The sequence below is a fragment of the Tiliqua scincoides genome, chromosome 7 (assembly GCF_035046505.1).
Source record: "Tiliqua scincoides isolate rTilSci1 chromosome 7, rTilSci1.hap2, whole genome shotgun sequence".
NCBI lineage: Eukaryota > Metazoa > Chordata > Lepidosauria > Squamata > Scincidae > Tiliqua > Tiliqua scincoides.
In genome coordinates, this window is record NC_089827.1 from 7,501,375 (window position 1) to 7,520,525 (window position 19,151).

Genomic DNA, 19,151 nt, shown 5'->3' on the forward strand with positions numbered 1-19,151 from the left:
ACCCGTACGTACCATGTAATTCCATGGTATTACAGCCTGTCTTTCTGAAAATTCTTGTGCCTGTGTTCAATTCACTGGGCAGCAATCTAGGACAGGTAAGTTTACCAGAGCCCCAGTGAAATCGGAGGGGCTTAGGCACACTGAACTATGAAATGAATTGAGGCTTCAGTTCTTCCCTTAACCCATTTTTGCTCAGCCCACAAGTGTACACATTTGGTCCCTGTTGCGTATCTGCAACGTTGGGCAGAAATGGCTTAACAGGACATAAACATGATTGTTATACTGATGACATTGCAGGAGCAGTGCTTGAGGTTTTAGTCTGCTATTTAAATGAATGGAGGGTGGTACTGTACACTATCGGGGTCCAAAGGACTGTGCACACTAACATATGTGGAAGTTGACATTGCTAACTGAGGCTTGATGCTTTTGCATCACATATTGACATTATTTTTATTCAAAAAATGCCAGTGTTGCCTGTTAGCATCAGTAGAGACATTAGACACACAGTCAAGAGACCTAAGTCTTTGATTACACAGGCCAACACACATTTTACTTTCTTAAATGTTCCACCAATTCCTGGGTATATTTGGGGTGCTGATTCCAAAAACGGCATCCATTTTGCCATATCATGTCTAGTTTTGGAGACACAGCATAGCCTCTTTAGTGAATGGTTCAAGCAGCTTCCTCATGAGGAAGCCTACACCATGCTTGAACCATTCACTAATGAGGCTATACCCTATCTCCAAAACTAGACATGATAGGGCAAAACGGATGCCATTTTTGGAATCGGCACACTAAATTCATATCAAACCACCATAAAGTTTGGGGGGAAAACGTTTCTGACCCTCAATTTTGTAGGCTTGTGTTATAAAACTAGGGTTTTTTTGGGGGGGGTACCACCTGGGATTGTGTTGCTCAGTGTTATTTAGCTATCTAAAAAAAGTGGTTTGACACTAAGAACTGGAATTGCTGTTAGATAGGAGAGGATATATTCACCTTATATGTGCTCGCTCGCCTTGTTCGACAAACCTCTTGATTAGCTTATGCACTTGACTGAACAAGGAGAGCCTTTTGAATTGATCTGTGAAATGATAGCAAACAGCACATCAGTTAATTTGCAAAAGTGCAGATCAGCCCATGATGTTGGGATGAAAAGATTGTCAGTGGCCTTTGCTGCCCGGTACTGCTTAATTGACCATGTGTTGAAGGAAAAGGAGAAGCTCTGAGCTTAAAAGTACCATGCCTATGCAACTGTTTACTAGTTGAACTAATTATGTGAATTCTAAAGGATTTTCCTTTTTTATTAACTCTCAGAAGTTTACTACAATGTGTCTGATGAAAAAGCCCACTTTAAAAATTATCCCATTTTGGGAATGTTAGACAATGGAATAGAGGTGCCATCAAACACAATGTCAAAAACCTCTTGGATCTTTTTAATGTGCTTTTTCTCCATCTTGTAGCTTTAAGGCTGCAATCCCATCACACTTATCTGAGAACAAGACCCACTGAAGTTGGTGGGGCTTACTTCTGAGTAGACGCACTTAGGCCTGTGCCGCAAGTATTTGACATTTACCTTAAAGTATTCATAGGTAAATATTTTCAGAAGATTAAAATTAAGGTAAATCACGAACTTGGGAGCTTAAATGGATTAATCTTTAAATGATGGGCTTGAGGTTCACTGTCCTCTGTCTATGTATTTCTACATGCCAAAAAAAAAAGTCCCAAATAAAATGTTGACCTGCAAGCTGGCATTTCATCTTTACAAGTACATTGTGTGCTTTGTTCAACCATGTATAGTTATTGTATACAATTTTGTATATTCTATGCAATATTATTGTGTAATGTGTTCCCTTCCACACCCCCAAAATCTTTTGCCCGATACGATGAATACATATGTAAGTAAGCTCATTTTATTAGTACTGTCAACAAAGCCCTAAAATCAGCAGCGTACCTAGAGGGGGTGCAAAGCACTAAGTTTTGCAGGGAGCCTCCCGTCGATGTGCGAATGGCCCCTCCCCCTTGGAGCCATTCTGCCTGGGGGGATCAAAACAGGCATGTGCATAGTTAAGCACAACTCATGATGGTGCATGAACATGTTCTATGTCTTAACGGCCTGTTGCTGGGCACACCTCACTACAATTACTTGTGACTCTGCTGAGAGAGGCTGAGCCACTACTCTGTTATTCCTCAAGCTATTGAAGCAATTGCCATGGAATGAATGGGAGTGACCGCAAGCTTAGGGTCCAATCCTATCCAACTTTCCAGCTCTGGTGCAACCACAATGCAGCCCTGAGATAAGGGAACAAATGTTCCCATACCTTGAGGAGGCCTCTGCGATTGTCTCCCCACCACAATATGCACCCCACTGGCACAGCTGCACTGGCACTGGAAAATTGGAGAGGATTGGGGCCTTAGTTGGGTGTGATGTATTTCATGCAGATTGCTCATATCTGAAATAAATGCTAGATATATGCTCATCATTTATCCCATTTTGAAAGGATCCAATCAATTGTCACCAAAGTAGATCACTGCATCACAATGCACTGGAAGTAGCAGTAAGGTGACTTTAAAGCAGAAATATTTTACTGCCTACTAAAACGGGTTTTTAACCCATTTCTGCCCAGTCCACAGACAGGTGTACACATTTGGTCCCTGTTGCATATATGCACTGTTGGGCAGAAATGGCTTAAAAGTCTATGGTATATTTGCAAACTCTACTCAGCAACTGAAAACTTGTCCGAAAAGAAACAGTTAAATCCATTTATCTTTGCCTTTTGGCAAAGAAAAGTGTAGTGTGCTGGGAAATAGAGGAGAGACGCTTGACTCTCTTTTCCCCACTTCACTAGGGGGCCTGGGAATAGACTGTGTACTGTAGTTGGAAAACAGGTAGGCTACATAAGAGCCCTGCTGGATCAGGCCAAAGACCCATCTGGTCCAGCTTCCTGTCTCTCTCAGTGGCCCACCAGCAGCCTCAGGACCACACAAGACAACACTGCGCCATTCAGGGGGCTCTAGGGGCTTGGGCGCATTTACCCAAGTGGGGCTGCAGGGGCTTAAGAACATAAGAACAGCCCCACTGGATCAGGCCATAGGCCCATCTAGTCCAGCTTCCTGTATCTCACAGTGGCCCACCAAATGCCCCAGGGAGCACTCCAGATAACAAGAGACCTCATTCTGCTGCCCTCCCTTGCATTGGCATTCTGACATAGCCCATTTCTAAAATCAGGAGGTTGCACATACACATCATGGCTTGTACCCCGTAATGGATTTTTCCTCCAGAAACTTGTCCAATCCCCTTTTAAAGGCATCCAGGCCAGACGCTGTCACCACATCCTGCGGCAAGGAGGTACACTTGGGTGCTAAAGTGGAAGTGGAGCACGATCGCTCCACATCCACTTTCCCTGCTGCGGGGAGCCCTATCAGAAGTCCCGCCGGGCTCCCCCCACCCCAGGGAAGCTGCAGGAGGCTTGGGTCAGTGCACCCAAGCCACTGCAGCCCCCTGAGCAGCGCGAGCCTGGGGATCGTGCCGCTGCCTTCCCCCCCTGCCTCTAGGCTGCCCCCCTCCCTTAAGGGGGCAGAGAAAAGGGCCCTCCGGCTGGGGCGTTGCAACGCCCCAGTTTGAATAGCACTGCCCTAAGTTCCTACTTTCCCTGTCTCCTTCTCTATTACACTGTATTGATGGTTGGTACAGTTTCTTTTCTTGGGAGAGGGTCTGAGACAGGTAAGCAGGCGTCACCTATGCACACTTTCCTGGGAGTAAGCCCCATTGAACTCCATGGAACTTACTCCTGAATAGACACGCAGAGGAGCCTTCCACCTATGAGAAAATCGCTCAGAACAACTGACGCAGCAACTTTCCAGCCACGGAAGGGGAGGGGGAAGAGGCAGAGGAGAAAAGTGCTGAGTCACGGCTTTCAGCTAGCAGAGCGATGACACGCCTACAGTCTCTCGCCCTCTGATTGGTCCCCGTCCTCCAGCGTCCTGTGATTGGACGAAATGAAGAGGCGCGCGACCTCGTTTGTGATGGCGAAATGCGGAGGCGGCGCGCGCGGCACGCCCACGTGACCTTAGGCTGACTAGAAACGCCTGAAGGGGCAGGACCAAGCGCGAGCGGACATGGGATTGGCGGAGGCCCGTTCGGAGCATTGATTGACAGCTGGCGTAACGGTCGCTGCCTCAGCCGTCACGGGGCGCCTCAGTCCCCTCAGGCGGAGTGACATCAGGGTGGGGGGCGGGGCCGGGCGCGATCGTGCACGGGATTGGCGGACAGCGGCCTCCGGAGCATTGATTGACAGGCGGCGTATGGCGGCGGCGGTGCTGCGCCGCAACCGTCGCCTGCTGCTGCCGCTGGGCGCTTCAGTCGCCTCAGGGCGCTCGAGCGGGATGGCGGCGCCCTCGGCTGGCTGGCTCGCGGCGCTGCGCTTCGACAACCGGGCGCTGCGGGCGCTGCCGCTGGACCCCTGCGAGGAGAACGTGCCGCGGGTCGTGCCCGGCGCCTGCTTCTCGCGGGCGCGACCGGCGCCGGTGGAGGCACCGCGGCTGGTGGCGGCGTCGGCGTCGGCGCTGGCGCTGCTGGGCCTGGGCGCGCCCGCCGGGGACGCGGAGGAGGCGGAGGCGGCGCAGTGCTTCAGCGGGAACCGGCTGCCGCCGGGCGCCGAGCCCGCCGCCCACTGCTACTGCGGCCACCAGTTCGGCAGCTTCGCCGGGCAGCTGGGCGACGGCGCCGCCCTCTACCTGGGCGAGGTGCTGGGCGCGCGCGGGGAGCGCTGGGAGCTGCAGCTCAAGGGCGCCGGCTGCACCCCTTTCTCCCGGTGAGCGGCGCCCCCGACCGGGCCGTGGAGGGCGGTCCCCTCGCTTCTGCGGAGGCGGGTCCCGGTTTGGCCTCCCAGGCTGCAGGCCTTCCCGTGCTTGCCTGGGTGTAAGCCCCGTTGACTGTAATGGCACTTGCTCCCGAGGGGACAGGCCCAGGCTGCAAGCCCCATTGAGTGCAGGTGTGTGCTGCCCAGCCGGACCGTATATATGATGGTGGTCAAAGCACAGTAAAGATGCTCCTAATGAGGCAGTTGGGGCTCCCAGGGCTCTGCAGCACAGCGCCTGTATATACTGCAAGGAGGCCATCTGTCCGCAGGGGCCTGTGAGCCAGCAGCTGCCTGGCAGGGAATGTCTGTTTACACCACAAAGGCAGTAGATTGGACTGAATGGTCACTTAATGACCCCACTGCATAACAACGGGGATTGGAGATCGTATCCTTGTCGTTACCTGGGACTTGCTTCTTAGCAGACAGACCCAGGATTGGGCGCTCAGTGCTTAGAATTGGGTTCTGTGCAAGCCTGTGCGAATCAGGGGTGGCCATCCTTTCAACCTGAGGGCTCCTGCACATTTAACAACAGTGCAGGAGAGGGAATTTCAGTAGCTGCAGCTTCTTATCTGACATTCCCCCATGCACAGTTGTTATAGGGCCAGGAGATAAAGTTGAAAGGTTGGCTGGCACCACCCCTCTGCTTCCAAGCAATCTCCCGTTATTTCAGTGAGGGGGAGTCCCACTATCAATACACCTCTCTTCCCTTCTTTGCTTTACCCTCAGAATAAGCCTGTGAGGCAGGTTTGACTAAAAGACCATGGCTCTGTGTAGCTCTGTGAGCTTCATGGCTGAACAAAAGTGCAGACCCTGGTCTCCTCCTGGTGTAACACTCTAAACACTATGCTGTCCTGGCCCTGATGAGAGGTATTCTAAGCAAAAAACACACTGACAGTTCATCTGTAAATCTTCATCTGCCTGCCCTGTTGTTTTTTTCCTTTTCCAGAGCTGTTAGTTATGTAATGTGTAACTTTGTTATGCAATGCAATATCAGTTTAAAGAGTGCTGGATAGGGGGAAGGGAGGAGTGTAGGATGTTGAAAAAGAGCCAGAGAATGAAAAACCAGTTGGTCAGTTGCAAAGAGAGAGACCTTAGGGAGGAGTACAAGTAGATAAAACTTTAGAAAGAGGAGGAGAAATGGAGACAGTGCATCAGGAGTTGACAGACTGAAAAACACAATGATAAAGGAAACTACTATTCATCTGGCAATGATGAACTGACACTGCCACATAAACAAAAGTGATTTGTTGTTGGGTTATTTGTGTTTTGGTACTTGTAGACACACTAAAATGAATGGAAGTAATTTTTCCCCTGCTTCATTGGCAGTACAGAAGACAAATGTTTACTATTGATGATGTCTAAACCATAAACTACTATACTGGCGTCCTCGGGACTTGAAGCACATCTTTTTTCTTCGTGAATTTGATCCTTTCTCTCCATATGTCCCATGTAAATTTTACAGGATTTCGTTTTTCTTCTAAAAACATGAGATATTTGATAAAAACCTGACCCTGTATGCATTTTCCATTTTTTATTAATTATAGGCAAGCAGATGGTCGTAAAGTTCTACGATCAAGCATAAGAGAGTTCCTTTGTAGTGAAGCAATGTTTCATCTTGGGATACCCACAACCAGAGCTGGAACATGCGTAACATCTGATTCGGAAGTTATTCGGGATATATTTTACGATGGAAATCCAAAAAAAGAAAAATGCACAATTGTTCTGAGAATAGCTCCAACGTTTATTAGGTAAATGTACTGGTTTTGGTTTAATATTAAAAGAAACAATTGTATGTAGCACTAGTTCCCAAACTGTGGGTCGGGACTATTTTTGTTGGGTCACGGAGCTGACAAGGAATGTATATTGAACCCTATGGAAACTGAAACAGAGCAGCACATGCATGTTTACGTGTGAGTAGGTGAATGTGCCTTGGTCCACTTCAAAGGGCAGGCTGAGGGGAATGCAATCGCACCAGAATGCTCCCAATCCATTGAACGTGGTGCTCACCAAACACACCAGAAGGCGTTTCCCCCACATAGTAAAACTGAGGCTTGTGTGCCTGGTAAATTGAAACTTTTTAAAAGTCTCATAAAGCTAGGTGGGTCCCTACAGAATGTCATTTACAAAAGAGGGACCTGATGATAACAATTTTGGGAACCACTGCTGTTAGTTTCAAAGAGTTCTATAATTGCGTGGAGAGTGTACATGTTGCCTACTTGGAGATTTGGGGGGCTATAAGTATAAATATATCTTAGCTCTAAACCTTTCTGACTTCCAGTTATTGTCCAGGTGGTTTAGAAAATTTCTTTGTGTGGCATTATGTTGTACACTAACTTCTGTTATATGTTATCTCTCCTGTGACATCTCTCAAAGTTAAGAAAATTGGGCTTTTTCTATGCTGTAAGAATTAAGCTCCGAAAAATATGTTCTGAGCAGTTAAATAGTCAATAACTATACTCTTGCAACATAGTTAGGTCAGTGGTTTGCAGTAATCATGATTGCAATCCTGTGCGTATTTACCTGGGAGTAAACCTGATTGATTGGAATGGTACTGTAAGAAAGTTGAGTTGTATAATGCTTATTTTTAGGCATTGAATTTTGGAATTAGGGCCTATAGCTCAAATTCTGTATTAATGTTGTAAAACTACAATTTCATTATTGTTACAGATAGTATCAAATGGCTTTTATTTTTATCTTTTAAAGAATTAACAACATAGATAAAAATTGTAGTGAAGTAATGAAACATTTTATGAATTTATTCTTGTTAACAACAATCATTTTATTTGAAATAGATTTGGGTCATTTGAAATTTTCAAACCTCCTGATGAATATACAGGACGTAAAGGCCCCAGTGTTAATAGAAATGATATTCGAATACAAATGCTGGATTATGTGATCAGCACTTTCTATCCAGAAATTCTGCAAGCCCACTCAGACAACATTCAGAGAAATGCTGCTTTCTTCCGAGAGGTAAGATGGTTGCTGTGGTTTTTTTTGAAATCTATAAGCACATTGGAGGAGCAGTTGGATGTCATTTTACTCTCACTTCAAACCCATGATAGGTTAGGCTAAGAGAGACAACAAGGCTACCTTTTGGGCTTCAGAGCCCTGAAGTTTTCGTACCTAAATTTCCTTTTGTGGCTAATGCAGCACATTGGCTCAATACTTTGTAACTTCAGTGTTTTGACTAGAAATATGCATAAAATTGGTTGCTGTTTGTTAGAGATTTTCAAATTTACTTTTATGAAAATAGTTGTTCTGAGTCACACTTGTTTTCAAAGTCTGTGGCCAGGTTCAAGTGAAATGGGAAATAGTCTTTGTGTTTTTAAACCTCACAGGAAACAGAGGGGATTGTCCTTAGATTTTCTGAAAGTTTGTTCCAAAGAAGTGGTGGCACCACAACAGAGAAGGTCGTGGACCTTGTTGCCACTCCCTTAGCCTTGAATGGCAGTGGTATCCTAAGCAGGGCACTTCCTGTCAATATATTCAGGGTTGGGTAGAGTTATGTTTCACCTTTGTGTCCTTTTCTGTCTGTGTGCTGGCTTTCCCGCCTTTTGTGACCCCCTGCATCCCTCCTCAGTGCTGTGAAATCCTGTGAGACCCAGAGCTAGATTCTTGTGCTTCAGGAGCCAAGTCTCAGTATATTCCGTGGTGGTGCACTCATGCGGTTTTATTCTGGTCTCCTGAACTGGGAAGACTACATGGTGGCACTGCTGTGTGTCATAAAAAATGCTATCAGGTGCCACAGGTTCACCACCCTGGTCTATGGTTTTGAAAACCACTCTTTAAACTGACAGCTCCTGCAGGACCAAGAATAATGTGCTTCCTATGTTTAGTCCTTGGCACAGAGCATCTACCAAAGGCCTAATCCTATTCAGCTTTTCAGCACTGATGCAGGGGCCATGCACTGCATTTTGTTTGGGGGGGGGGCAGTCACAGAGGCCTCCTTAAGGTAACATTTATTCCCTTACCTTGAGGCTGCAATGCAGCTGCATCAGAGTTGGGAAGCTGGATAAGATTGGATCCCTGGACTTGTAGCCAGGCCAGAAATCAGATTGAAAGAGGTCCAGATAACCTGTTTCTTCCAGAAGTCTTTTTCAGGACTGAAATTCCTAAGAGATGCATTTACTGCCCTTCTATTTAGTCAACTGCTCCCTCCCCCCCCCCATTGTGATAGCCTCACTGGGCAAGAATCAAGAGAACAAGTAACAGGCCTCATGCTGCAGAGGAGAATGCTGTCAACATCCTCAGGCCATATAAACTGTACAGAATCCTAAATAACTGGACAGTTGTATGCCTGAGAAGGATCTATTGCCCCTGTCAAGGCAGAATCCAGCTGCAGAATGCTTTGCAGGAGCATCACAGTGAGCAATAGAAGAATCTTTCTGATTCTCCTGAGATGTTGTACATAAGAGGCTTCTCACGCTGCAGAGTAACTCCACTGGGCAGCATTCTGCACATGCAGTGGTGGCAGAGGAAAAAGGAACCTTGTTGTGCTGTAGCTCGTGTTTGATCAGGTTCATCATTTTGTAGACATCTCCCAAGCTGTTTCATCATCTGCAGCTCTTCAGTAAACTTACTCAGTAAGTTATGATACCTTAACTGGCTTTTGGAACATGAGAGTTTTACTGAATCTTGGACATTTGTGAATAATGGTCTTTATGAATAAATGAGGCAAAACTGCTCAACATGCAAATTTGTAGTTGTTGACTAATTGTTAATGTTAATCTAATACTGTAGCGCATGATAATGTTTATAAGGCAGAAAAGCTTGAAAACTAATCAGGCTGTATTTTTAAGGTGACAAAGCGAACAGCAAGGATGGTTGCTGAATGGCAGTGTGTTGGATTTTGTCATGGTGTCCTCAATACTGATAACATGAGTATAGTTGGACTTACGATTGACTATGGTCCTTTTGGGTTTATGGACAGGTTAGTCTTTTACTTAAAATATATAAATGATGTTGACTGCAAAATAACAAGGTCTGTTCTGTTGCTTTACATTTTTAGACATTGTTTCTAGTGGATTATGGAAGAAATTGAAGCCTACAAGAATATATAATTAAAGATTGGCTCCTAATATACTTGTTAAAGTTAATGGCATTAATCCAGGATAATCTTGATGCATATTGCAACCTTAATACTTTTCAAGCTTATTAGGTCTTGACTTGTCACACATGTTTGTGTGTGACAGACCATTTTTATTTCTTCTATATTATTAAGTAACTTGTCTTTGATTGTATTAAGATGGAATAATACTGGAGTAATACTAAATGAAACTTCAGTGTGTGAGATATATAAATATGTATATTTATGTATACATAAACACACCATTTATGTGTATACTTTTAAGGTTGTATTTTCCTAAAGTTTTTAGTGCATTGTTATTGTCCAGTCATACAAACAAAATATTGTGCTATATATTTCTGTTTTGTTTGAAGGTATGACCCTGAACACATTTGCAATGGGTCTGATAACACAGGTCGCTATGCTTATAATAAGCAACCAGAAATTTGTAAATGGAATCTAGGAAAACTTGCTGAGGCCTTAGTCCCAGAACTGCCCTTGGAAGTCAGTATACCTATTCTGGAAGAAGAGTACGATGCTGAGTTTGAGAGACAGTATTTGCAGAAAATGAGAAAGAAGCTAGGATTCATTCAGCTTCAGCTAGATGATGATAATAAATTGGTATCTGACCTTTTAGAAACGATGCATTTCACAGGTTAGTGGGAATTTTATATTTATGTATATTCAAACAAAAAGTATTAGGCATTTAATTATCTATGTAAAACTAATAATTTAGATATTAGTACCTTGAAAACCACAGTATCAATTCAAAAGAAACTGAATCTTTTAGATGTATTTTAATTAAAAAACTGAGAGACTATAATGAATATCTGAATTTCAAGTTTTCATTAAATCTATTTCTCAGGTGCAGATTTTACAAATACTTTCCGCTTGCTGAGCTCTTTCTCAACAGACTCTGATCCCTTAATGTTGGAAGATTTCTTAGACAAGATTTCAAAACAGTGTGCTTCCTTAGAAGAACTGAAGGTTGCTTACAAGCCCCAAATGGATCCCAGGTATTTTCTGAACTGTGCTGTGATACTATGAGTTCAGTTTTTATTCCAAATGTAGATTTGGTTCTAGGAAAAAATAGATGCATTAATTGTTCAGATATGTGGTAGCCTCAGTTTGAATTGATATTGTTCACATTCACTGAAACGTGATTGCAGAAGGCCTTAGTTTGTCATCATAGTTTCCAACCTAATCTGTTTATGAATGATTTCTTATTATTTCCTGCTTTCGCTCTCTCCTAGACAACTTTCAATGATGCTTATGTTAGCACAGTCCAACCCACAGCTCTTTGCCTTAATCGGAACAAAATCCAATATAAATAAAGAATTGGAACGTATAGAACAGTTCTCTAAGTTGCAGCAGTTAACAGCAGCTGAATTGCTTAGTAGAAATAAAGGACGCTGGAAAGAGTGGCTACAGAATTACAGGTAAGGTTGATGGCTAAATTCTGTTCAGTTGGGCAATATTTAATGATAAGTGTTTCAAGTACACTTGTAAAACTGTACCTAATTTGCTTACATTGTGCAATGAAAAATACAAATTACCATTTCAAACGTTCATTACTTTTAATGCATGTACATACAAAACTTTGCTGTTTCTCCTTTTCTGCCTGTGTCTAGGTCCCTGTTGTAGCCCATATCCTTGAAAGTTTCTGAAATATAGTATAACTGTTCCACATTTTGTTAACTTTTTGTGAGGTGCTTGGACAGCCTCTTCTGCAAAACATTGATGAAGGCTCTCAACTCTTTCTTGCTTCACAAAGGTTTCCTTGGATGGTGAGGAAGCCTCCTGAGAGGAATAGCTTGAGCACTAGGAACATTGCTTCCCTCCATTAAAAGCTGATTCCAGTATAAAGATTCTCACAAGTGTGCAGGTCAAGCAATCTTGGCTTTTATGCCTTTTGCTCTTTACCACTCTACCTTTTAAGGACAAAAACAAGGGGAGTAGAAGTGTCAGAGAAGTGCTGCTGAACTGGGGGGAGAATCTGGGATGCTGTCTCATCTCCCAAATTCACAGATAAAAAAACATGGGTTTTGTAACCATATGTTCAGAATCCACATGGAAGATTCCAGACTCACAGATGGAGAGGTGGAAAAGTAGGAAAGGAGTACTTGGTTATTGTGTGGCAAGAAACCCTGGCTCTCTCGTGGGTAACCTTTGCCAGTTTTGCATCCAAACATGCACCTATTCTGTGAGAAATGCCTATTTTTACATGAGTTTTTGCACATGTGGTCCGGGCCTAACTTTCTGTTTTTTTTCCTGTGGATTTTCAGATTTCGGCTCGAAAAGGAAATGGAACACGTTAGCAGTGTTGATACCTGGAGTGCTGAACGTGTGAAGATTATGAATTCAAACAATCCAAAATATATCTTGAGAAACTACATTGCTCAAAATGCTATAGAAGCAGCAGAAAATGGTGACTTCATGGAGGTAAACAGTGTTACTAAATATTGTAGAATAAAAGCCCATGGGCTCTCAGGTATGGAATAAATAACAATATTTCTTTTAAAACCCGTATAGATTCAGGTTTTGCTGTAGTAATTGTGGTATTTATTATTTCCCAGGTAAGGAAAGTCTTGAACCTCTTAGAAAGCCCATATGACGAAACAGAATGTTACAGTGAAGTAGCTGAGGAAAGTGAAGAGGAGGAAGCTGTCGCAGAAGCTGCCTGCAGTTCAGCAACTAGGAGCAGACTTCCATACAGTAGTAAACCTCCACTCTGGGCTTCAGAACTCTGTGTGACCTGATCTTCGTAACTGCCTTGTTAGTGTTTTCCACGAAGCGGTCTTGATCTTCTCAGTAGTGGAGAGTGCAGCAAGGCACAGTAGAAGTGCTACTAAGTCCCAAACAGATGGTTTGGATGTTTTCACAGTCTCACCTGAGCCATGTTCATTTTTGTAGGATATGACAGTCAGCTGCCCATGCACACTCGTTAAGATGTTGGGAGACAGACTGATGTTGTATCTTCTCTCTTATAGTGCACTAAGTGCAGTTATATTTTTTCACACACTGATCTGTGAACATCTAAATGAAATTTGTGTTTGTGAAGACAAAAATAGCAAACCAGATGTTGGGTGTATTTTTGTCTGACGGGGAACTAATAGTACTTCCTAACTGTTTATAATACATTTTTTATTATGCAGGAATATTTAATTCTCTCTTTGGGGAGTGGCTTTGAGTTTGTCATTGCTGAGTTGAAGCTATGTTTCATTTAATTGTGTAAGTTCATTTATTATGAACCTTTATGTGTAAATCATGTTTTTAAAGAAATAGATATTGGGCACTAGGGAAAAGACAGCAATAATGTATATTCTGAAGAGAGAATAGAAATGATTTTTATAAGTACATTCAGCAAGGATGATGTGCATTTAGTGGCAATTATCCAAATATGTATCTCAAGTTGAACTAGGAAGCCATTTTTGTGGTTCAGGGCTTGATTCAGCTTTCTAAGGCTGTGCATAAGCAGATCATTGGAGCAGGAACCCTGAGTGCAGTTCTGAAACAGTGTTGTTGGCACTGGTTTTTGAGCTGTTGGAAGACCTCAGTCTTCTCCTCTCTGTTCTTTTTCCCAGTGGGATTGTTACTGGCAGTGCATTGATAACCATGGAGTGCAACTTTAAGTCAGATTGCTTGCAGCAAGATAATTTTGCGAGAATGTATTTTTGATATATAATTCAGCATTTTAAACGCAATGCCTTCAATGCTGTATACCTCTTATGGATTAGGAATTGGTTGAAGACCAGGAAACAGAGTTAAATTGCACTAAACTTTAACTTTTAGCTGAAGACTTTCTCCAGGAAAAAAATTGTCAGTTTTGCTGCTTTCTCCTCTGGAGAGAGACTGCACCCTAAAACCCCTTGCCGCTCGCTTTCTCCAGTTGTCTTTGCTGCCCCGTCTCACCCACCCCCCACTGATCACCCCTCAACCATTTTTTTTACTTTTTCTGCGTTCGTGCTGTCAAGCCAAAGCTCTTGCAGCAGCTGTTGGGGAAGGGTACACATGTCAGTTGCTGCCATCTTGGCAGTGACCAGCGTGATGCCCCCATTGCGTGGAACCTGGAGCAATTGCCCCCTGCCCCCCCCCCTTAGCAATGCCAGTGGGTAAGGATATTATCTCAGCACTAAAGTGGGGACCAGCAACAGCCAGGGGGTAGATTGCATCCTTGGTTGGACTCCTATAGTGGCTGATAGTCGGGGGTACTTGGAGGCAACTGAGAAGTGGCTAGATGCAAAAAAAGGTGTACTTTTGGGTGTGTTGCTCCAAGCAAAGAGAGAAAGAAAGGTGGAAGCAATGGCTGTTGTGGGTGGCAGGGGGACAAAATCCTCAGCCGCCTCGCCCGTGGGGATGGCACAACCTCTGCCCTCCCTCCAAAACTGTTCAAAGCCCTGCACTGCATCTGCAGGTGCTCTAAAAGCCTTCTAAGGCCTCTGTAATGCCCTTAAACAGAACTTAGTTTTCATCCAAAAACCAGAAGTACTTTTAAAGGCACTCTGGAGACTTTTGGAGTGCTGAGGATTGTCACACAAGGCTCTGCAGGCTTGGTAAGTATCCCTGAGGTGGTAACATGTTGCAGTTCTGTGCCCCGGGGTGACACAGGAGCCAGGTCTGCACCTGGATGGAAGGTAGGAATGTTGCCTTCTTGATGCCATATCACCATACTGGGAGGAAGCATTGAATGATTCTACATCATGGTTTGGAGTCTGGTTCCCCCCCCCCTTACCAGACAAATGATCCAAACTTGAAGAAAGTGATCCAAACTTAATAGGTGTGGGGGGGGCACATAGGGGTCGGAACAACCCCCGCACTCCCCCCGCATGCCCATTAAACTATTTTAAAAACTTAGTGGATGCACATTCTTGTTTAAACAGGCTATGTTTGCAGCTGGCAGAAACAGCAGTGAGGTCTTCTTATTGACCTCACTGTTTTTCTCTTAACCATTCCAGCTGCTTTGTTCTAATTGATCATTTTTAAATACTTAACGGGGGCAAAAATTGACTTTATTTTCGTCCCAGTAAGTGCTTAAAATGGTGTAGTGGGGGTGGGGTTGCCCATGGTATCTGCAGACCCCTGATATCTTTGGGGGGGGGGGGGAACAAATGAATGGATGCCTTGCAGAGCATGCTTGTATGTATCTCAAGTTGCTTAAGGTTGTATATGAGCTTTGGAAATTTATAGGCATTCAGATATTCTACTATGTTCTGTTTAAACAAGATTGCAAGATAGTTTGGTTAAATTGTTAAGATGTGTTTTTCTCATTGTGTTCTTTTGTGTGTTTTTTATTTTGTTGTCCTTAACTGTATATGTTTAAAACTTATCAATAAAAAAATTCAGAAAAATGTCTTCACTGATCAAAACCCACCTCTTTTTTCACCTCTCCTTTTCCCTCTTGAGAGTCCACCCCTGAGTTTAATGAGCCATGCTTGGTTTTTTTCAATCACAAGAACACTTGCTACTCTGGCAAGTGCTTGCTTTCTCCACCCATTCATGTCTGCTGCTCTCACCTCACCTCCCCCTCCACTTCACATGTGCACATTCTCCAACATGGATATATGTTTACTTGGCCATCTGAATTGCTGCAGTGAGGACTACGGGGGCAGTGCTGCTCTAGGCACTACGCAACTCACCTGAAATTGGCTCACAACCCACACTTTGAGAAACACTTGGATAGACATTTCTACATTGAGCAAAATTTCACCTTTCATTACTCTGCACTGGTTAGACCTCACCTGGAGTATTGTGTCCAATTCTGGGCACTCCACTTTAAGAAAGTTGCAGCCAAATGAGCAGGTTCAGAGGAGAGTGACCAAGACGATCAAGGGCCTGGAGGAGAAGCCCTAAGAGGAAAGGCTGAGGGAACTTGACGCATGTTCAGTCTGGAAAAGGGAAGGCTGAGAAGGGGATATGATAACTCTTCAAATACTTAAAGGGCCCTCATATGGAAGAAGGGGATAATTTATTTATAACTGTCTGAAAGTAGAACTGGTACCAGTGGGTACAAGCTGCAAGAGAGGTGATTCAATTGGACATCAGGAAAAAATTCCTGAAGAGTGGCAGTGGAACATTGCTGAGAGAGGGGGTGGACTCTCCCTCACTGGAGATATTCAAGCAGAGGCTCGACAAGCACCTGTTGGAGATGCTGTAAGAGAATTTCCTGCCCTAAGGCAGGGGGTTGGACTAGATGACCTATTAGACCCCTTCCAACTGTATGATTCTAATCAGATCCTCTGTTTTGGGGGGCTTTGGGGTACAAATTAGAATTTTAAAAAATGCTCAGGGCAAGTACAGTGGTACCTCGCATAACGAATGCCTCGCGCACCAAAAAACTCGCAGAACAAAAGCGTTTTGTGAAGTTTGGTAACTCGCGCAACAAATTTTTATGACCCCTGCTTCGCAAGACGAATTTTTGTTTTGTTTTGGTTTGTTTTAAGGGGAGGATCTTCATGTCAGTTTATGTAAGTAAGTCCCATTGTGCTTGCTCCCAGGAAAGTGTGCACAGGATTACAGCCTTCAAGCTCCCCACTCAGCATCCCCCCGTTTTTGAAATCCTCAGTACAGTATGTATGCCTTTAAAGAGCACTTAATAAACACTTTGTAAACCAAATTTGACTTTGTTCTGACTTTTCTTGCCCATAGGAACGCATTAATTAAATTTCAATGCATTCCTATGGGAAAACGCGCTTCGCAAAATGAAAAACACGCATAACGAAAGGACTCGCGGAACAAATTAATTTCGTTATGCGAGGCACCACTGTAATATTAGAAGGGTGCCTGGTGCCCATAATCAAATCCAGTTGGATTTTTTGCCCATCTTTGACAATTAAAATACTTCATCTGTACTTTTGATGGGTGTTTGACTGCCCTCGCTTTGCACGTAAGCACCCTAAGCTGTGTGCACTAAAAATAAATGAACTTGACCGTATTCATATTAAAGATTGTCCCTTAAGTTTTTAGACTAGTTGAGCAATCCAAGGGATAAAATAAATATCTGCTTCAAGAGAGTATGTGTTACAATGGTATTTCTGGGAGCCCAATCCAATTTCCATCTGCAGTGGCTACTGTAAAGAAGCCGTAAAGCACACACTGGTAGTGCCTACTGCTAGAGTGCAAGCAGGAAGGTCAGGGCCTTCTCATGTTTGCAAGCAGATCTTTAGTGACCAGCCAGAGCATGGAATTGGCGGGGGCATGGAAGGGGTTGAATGATTAGGGATGGCTGGAATGGGGTGGTGAAGAGGGCAGGCCTGGGAGGGGGGCAGAATTGGCAGTGGTGGCACACACCAAATCCTGACCCCCTTCCTATGCCTGATTTGCCTTCTGGGCACATTAGGTTCCACCACTGCCACTCGTACAAATGGCTCAGTGGTTGGCCTGGCCAGGAGTCCCCTCTGGTTGGATGTTTGCCCTTAACCAGTCTCAGTGTGGCCAACCCCTTATACCATCCCGGCTAAGGATTTGATTCTGGAAGGAAGTCGTTCCCCCTTCCCCAAATGGGTGTACAAATGAAAGGACATTTGTTGGTGGACGGAAAGAAAAATCTGCAAACCCTGCTTGTGTTTTAGGTCACTGTAATCTTTCACCCTTTCTTGAACAATAAAGTGAACTTGGTCACAGTGCGCTGCCTAGGACCTCATTGTTCGTGGAGGGAGTGGTTGGACCGCTGATAGAAAACATCAGGTGAGGACTATTGCTGTGTTTTTTTAGTTGCTCTTTTTCCCCTTGGCTGAAGGTAAGGGTGTACATTTCTCTTACACTACTTTCCGTAATGGTGGCATTAATTTGCTTGTGTGTGGTCGGTGTGGTTGTGACAACCTTGCTGTGGCATGTAATAGTTTGGTCTGTTGTGTTCAACCACTTTAAGAGGTAATTCCGGAAGACTTGAGGATGAAGCAGGCCATGTTTGTTTGCAGCAAACACTGTGCAAATGGTTCAAGCTGCCTGATGTCCAGAGGGGCCTGGGTTCTCTGTTCTCGGGTCCTAGGTCCAGGTAGACTTGAGAACAGAGACAGGGCCCACATAAGTCATGCTTGTGTTTTCACACCAATCTAAATTTTAGGAACGGGGTTTTTACAAAGTGCTTGGCCAGCGTCCATACCAGGTTGCTTGAGCCCCAGAGGCAAAAACTGCAACTGGGCCCTCACCCACCCTATAGCACTACCTCTGCCCACAATTTGGGGGGAAGTAGCAGGTGACTAGTCTTCTTAGCAGTGTGGGGGCAGGAAGCTTTGGCGGAGCAGCTCTTCCCTTCTCAACATCCAACTGGAGAATCTCCTCAGTGGCATAGCTAAGATGGGGCCAGGAGGTACCAAATCTTGGGTACCGTGCTTTGATGTGTGCCAAGCCAAGGGTACCTTTGTGGACACTCGGAGCAGTTGTGAGCCACTCTGAGCAGCTGACCATTTTTTTCCAAATTTTTTTCTCAAAAATTTTTTTTCACCACAATCAGTTCTGGATCAGGCACTTCCAAGGGATGACATTACAATTCATGGCCCCGGATCCCTGAGGCACCAGCTATGCCACTGCGTCTTTTAGAAGCTCTGTAGTGATGCCGAGCCTTTTAGAAGTGTTTCCATTTGCAGAAAGGAGCGCTACGCACAGTGGTGGTGTGAGTCCCTCAGCCAACTTGTGCATGCCATCATTGCCACTTTCAGGGGCTGCCTGGGTTTTCTTATGGGCACAGGCCCTTGGCCCATTCCTGACATAGCTGACTCCTGGCACCACCTCTTTTGTGGGCAATAAACAGTGGAGTCATTCTTATTTTTTAAAAAACCTATACACTGCTTTTCAACAAATATTAGAAGTCTTCTTTATACTACTATTAGCTTATATTCAGCGTAATATTATTGCTTCCCACTTTAGTTATGAGAATGAATTTCTGCTGCCAGCTTGTGAGCTTTGCAGTGTTGCTGTTGAGTCTGGACTTCCAGCAAGCCAGGACAAAGGTAGCTGACCATTTACACTGGCGCTTGAGTAGACTCCTGAAAGTAAGTTGTCCCTTCCCAACCCAGGACTTATTTGACTGGACGAGAGTTTTTGCTTGTAGTTCTAAAGCAGAAAGGCTGTGGGAGGATGAACGGGTGATAAAAGGAGATGTTGAAGAAGGGGGAAGGGGGCTTGCTCTAATGTGTTGCCCAGTGCATAATATTCTTCGCATATTTTTCTTTTCCCATCACTTAGATGGGAAATGGAGGTGGGGCAGGAGCTTTCCTCCATTTTGAAAT

The 19,151-nt window shown here is 44.4% G+C and overlaps 1 protein-coding gene across 1 annotated transcript; it reads left to right on the forward strand.

The window, feature by feature from the left end:
* The first annotated feature begins 4,311 nt into the window (after positions 1-4,311).
* Positions 4,312-15,276, forward strand: SELENOO (selenoprotein O). The gene is made up of 9 exons (XM_066634380.1): positions 4,312-4,811; positions 6,404-6,607; positions 7,652-7,829; positions 9,659-9,789; positions 10,299-10,579; positions 10,790-10,940; positions 11,178-11,363; positions 12,210-12,366; positions 12,501-15,276. The coding sequence occupies exons 1-9, from the start codon at positions 4,384-4,386 to the stop codon at positions 12,690-12,692; spliced, it is 1,908 nt and encodes a 635-aa protein (XP_066490477.1). The 5' UTR covers positions 4,312-4,383; the 3' UTR covers positions 12,693-15,276.
* The last annotated feature ends 3,875 nt before the right edge of the window (positions 15,277-19,151 follow it).